The sequence below is a fragment of the Glycine soja genome, chromosome 17, assembly GCF_004193775.1.
Source record: "Glycine soja cultivar W05 chromosome 17, ASM419377v2, whole genome shotgun sequence".
Taxonomy (NCBI): Eukaryota; Viridiplantae; Streptophyta; class Magnoliopsida; order Fabales; family Fabaceae; genus Glycine; species Glycine soja.
This window is the reverse complement of record NC_041018.1, coordinates 34,555,045-34,559,646: the sequence shown is the minus strand read 5'-3', so window position 1 is coordinate 34,559,646 and position 4,602 is coordinate 34,555,045. Positions and strand designations below refer to the sequence as shown.

The 4,602-nt window shown below is 35.1% G+C and overlaps 1 protein-coding gene across 1 annotated transcript; it reads left to right on the top strand.

Annotated features, from left to right (window-relative positions):
- Positions 1-501: 501 nt before the first annotated feature.
- On the top strand, positions 502-3,960 carry LOC114391684 (serine acetyltransferase 3, mitochondrial-like). The gene is made up of 4 exons (XM_028352658.1): positions 502-526; positions 1,193-1,389; positions 3,491-3,497; positions 3,626-3,960. Exons 1-4 carry the CDS (start codon positions 502-504, stop codon positions 3,958-3,960), a joined length of 564 nt encoding a protein of 187 aa, XP_028208459.1.
- Positions 3,961-4,602: the final 642 nt, after the last annotated feature.

Below are 4,602 nucleotides of genomic sequence, written 5' to 3'. Positions count from 1 at the left end.
GCAAACACTACAATTTTTAGCTCCGAAAACACTATAAAGTTTTAGCCTCTTAAAGAGCCTTCCACAATCAGAAGGGAAACTGGTGATGTTTAAATTTGAATGGTTATTTGGAACACCAAAGGTTGAACTTGTGAAGCATGTTACAGGTGTGTCATAAACAGAAAGTTGTGCTATTGGCAGATATGGCACACATCAATGGATTACTTAAAGAGAAATTGTAATTGTCACAAAGCTGAATTGAAGTTACTGATAACTAACCATGGTTATGATTTACTTAAAGAGAAATTGTAAATCCTTGTAAAAGTAACAACACATTATGTTGGATTCATAAAAGATAGCGGTAATTTTCATCTAACAGTAATATTAAAGTGAGACTAACGTTATTTTATAAAAAAAAACAAAAATCTTTGTCAAGGTATTGATGGCTCCAGAGTTCAGAAGGTGTTGGAATCAGTTCACATTGCAGCTAACAAAAACACAGTTCCAGGAGATGTGTCAGCTATGGCTCCTGGTGGTATCAGAATGGGTATAGGGTCTTCGTTGTTTTATATTTTGATTTTGGTGTCATTATTCATTTACTTGATTTTAATAGTTCTAGTGGATTTCAGGAACCCCTGCTCTTACTTCTAGTGGATTTCAGAAACTAACTTAAACCAGTTTTAGCTTAGCTGCCTTTAAATGTAATGTCATCCACTACCCTAACAGTCTATGGCAGCTAGCTAAAAATAATTGAAAGCAGTGCTAGCCCGTGCATGTGTCTACTATAGGGTCAAACGTTTTAAAGAATATTGTTCCCATCTTTCCCCATTTCAAATTCATAAACTAAAATCCTAAATAATAACTATTTGGAACCCCAATTGCATACACAATCTTCAAACAGTGTTATGACTTATTATAGTAGAGTAGAGACTGATTTCTTCGACTTTTTTTTCACCAAAATTGTATAAGTGGTTTTAATTTTAGCGGAATTGTGCAAGTTTTGAACTATTTTTCAATCAAATTGGAGTAAGTCGTGATTCCAAGGAGTGTGTTGCCATGCTGCTCTTCATATGTAGTGTGCACTAGCTACTGTGATTTTGCGTAGTTTTGAAACAACACCACCTGTCACATGTGTTTTTGTGTTCTGTCTATCTAGATTTTTCAATTTGTCATGTTCTCTTTGTAAACCTTCCATGTTTTGCCACTCATTCAGCTAGACTGAGGCAAGTTAACTGCAAACCCGTTGCCATGGGTGAGAACTACTTTTGCTCATTACCACCACCACCAAGGGTGAGAACTCAACTAGTCCATTTGCCAATTCAATTGGAGCCAAAAATTGGGAGTAGTCCTATGGAAGTGCAGCAGAGGAAGCCAGCAGTTGCTGCTGCTACTATTCAATTGGAACATAAAGTTTTTAATTGTTGGAGCTATCTATTATTTTGCAGTTGTTGCTGCTACTATTTGTGTTCTCCTCTTAGGAAGCCAACAAAGGAAACAAACTAAAGCAGGATCACAACATTCGGTTCCAGATCAATATTGATGACAGAGAGGGACTATACCTTATAATATAGTTTTGTAAGGTACTAGTTGGATAATGATGGTTATGAATAATAAAATAGAAGGCTAAGTCATTATCTAATGTAAAAGGAGACTATGAGGAATGAAATGCCATAAGTTTTGAAAGGTAATAATGTCTTAGCAACAATGGTTTAGCCAACTATATAGGGATTGTGGTAAGAATGTATCCTAAGATAATAATGAGAATTAACCTTATGATAATGGTGAGAATGACATAGGAGTCTACGTGAAGTATTAATGATTGAAAGGTGAAGATCAGACCAAATGCATAAAGGATTCGCTACAAACATGGTGATGTAAACCGATTTGCACAAGGGTTGAAGATGAATCTTCAAAGGTTTTTCTTTCTTTTTTTTATGAAATTTATTGAATGAGAGAGAAAGTGACGAGTTTATGGAGGGTTGAATGTAAGGTATTTGGTTCAAAGTTTGAATGTGTTTGTATGGAAAATGAAGATGATAACAATGGTGTTCAAGTAGGATTAAAGAATGAAGGTTTAGAAAGATGAAGAAGGAAAATGAAAAAGGGGTTGGAAGAATCACTCCTCCAGAATTGGTGTCATATACAAGGTGGTGTTCCTTGATAAACCAATTTCTTGAATCACTCAAGTAACTAAGAAGATTCAATCTCACACTTTAGAAGGTGATTAAAAACTCAAATTCAAGGTCTATTTTTTTTTATTAGAAAATGTGTAGCCTATAAATAGAAATGACATCAAGTTGGTTACACAAGTGAAATGATCACCAATAACAACAATTAATGGTGTCATTAAACCTAATTAAAACTAGAATTGATAACAACAATTGATGGTGTCATTATACCTAATTAAAACTAGAATTAAGACACATAAACATATGGAAAATTGTGCAACTCCTTGATCAGCCAAGAGGCAGCCACAATCCTAGAGTTTTCACCTTATTAAACCTTAATTTCTTTAAATTAAAACAAGCCCATAGGTGGTGCAAATCCCAAGAGAATTGATAGCCACTTTAACACAAGTTTGAGCCTTTATTTCAACTAACAAAATGCTAATAAAACCACTCAACAAAAGTGGCACCCTCTACTCTTCTTGGAACATGGTGCAATTAACAATCCAAAGCTTCTCCACTTGTAACTTCGGCCTAAATTCAAATACCATGGTTAACACTTGTTGAAGAGCTTCCTTGGCCTTCTTTGTTCTAGCCCTTGCCATAGGTCCTCCAAGTCCTTCTAAAGGTTCCTTGCCCTTATTCCTTGTCTTGTCCTCATCACATGGTGAAGGTAAAGCAATGAGATAAATAAAATACTTGCTTCGGTAGAAGAATTCAATTCATCAGTAGTGTCCTTATAGCACTCACCAATATCTTATGTCTTATTCCTCTAATTTTTTTCCTTCTTTCAAGAGAGAGTTTTAAGTGCTTGCTGATTGAGCTTGAGGTCACAACCTAGAATCACATAGCTTACTTTTATATGTTCATCCCTTCATGGGAGTCCAATGACATTTGATGTACGTAGCGCTCTACAACACCATTATATGTTTTGTAATATCGTATTAAGAATTTAAAATATGTTAGATTAATTAAGAACCTTTAACCATGTTTATAATTTTCACTTCATGAATTCTAATTAGTTTTTGTGTTAAAATTTCCACGTTCCTAAACATGTGCATGTAGTTATGATAATGCCCTATAAAGTGTATTTCATGGAGTCTCACAATGTAAACATGTGAGACATTTTCTTAGAAAATGAGATATTGACTGCAATATCAAGGTTAGCTAGTCTCTCTCAATATTTTTTTATTTGGTTTGTTGCTTATAAAATTCTTATCTCCATTCACACTTCACTGTTAACTCCAGATTTCAAACAGCAGATTTCCCTGGAAGAAATTATTGTTTTGATGCTTCATAATATGATTTTAAGCTAGAATAGTTCATTCACACTTCACTGTTGACAGGTCACAGGTAGTCAAACGAGGAAAGAAAGGAAACAAAACCAGTGGTAGATAAAAAGGGTCCTGTTATAGCTTGTATTCCCCTCCAAGTAGATAAGAAGGGTCTTGTTATAGCTTGATTGTTGGATCATGCAACAGGACTTGTTGTAGGGGAGACTACACTTATTGGGAATAATGTGTCAATTTTGCATAATGTGACATTGGGAGGGACTAGTAAGGCAAGTGGGGATAGACACCTTAAGATTGGTGATGGGGTGTTGATAGGTCCAGGGACTTGTATTTTGGGGAACATTAAGATTGGTGATGGAGCTAAGATTGGTGCTTGTTCTGTTGTGTTGAAGGAAGTGCCACCAAGGACTACTATTGTTGGAAATCCTGCTAGGGTGGTTGGAGGGAAGGATAACCCTATTAAATTGGATAAGATGCCTAGTTTTACCATGGACCATACTTCATGGTCTGATTATGTTATATAGAGGCTAATTAATTGTCTAACATGCTTTTTAATTGTTTAAAGGCTAATTATGTTTTTTAATTGTTTACCTAATTGTTTTGGTCTGTTTTTGGACTACTTTTGCTCATCACCACCATCACCAAGGGTGAGAACTCAACTAGTTCATTTGCCAATTCAATTGGAGCCAAAAATTGGGAGTAGTCCTATGGAAGTGCAGCAGAGGAAGCCAGTAGTTGCTGCTGCTACTATTCAATTGGAACACAAAGTTTTTAATTGTTGGAGCTATCTGTTATTTTGCAGTTGCTGCTGCTACTATTTGTGTTCTCCTCTTAGGAAGCCAGCAGAGGAAACAAACTAAAGCAGGATCACAACATTCGATTCCAAATCTATACTGATGACAAGGTTAGCTAGTCTCTCTCAACATTTTTTTTATTTGGTTTGTTGCTTATAAAATTGTTAAAACCAATGTTCTAGACACTATCTACGACCAACATATTGAGTGCAATATCAAGGTTTTTGAAGCTTAATATGCAATTTCTCAATCAGAATTAAAGTTTCACTTTAGTGTCTAAACATTTAATAAAAATGTATATTTTACAGTAGTGTGCAATTTCAAGGCTCAGTATGAACAATGTTGTTACCTGAATGCTATCACTTGAATCAA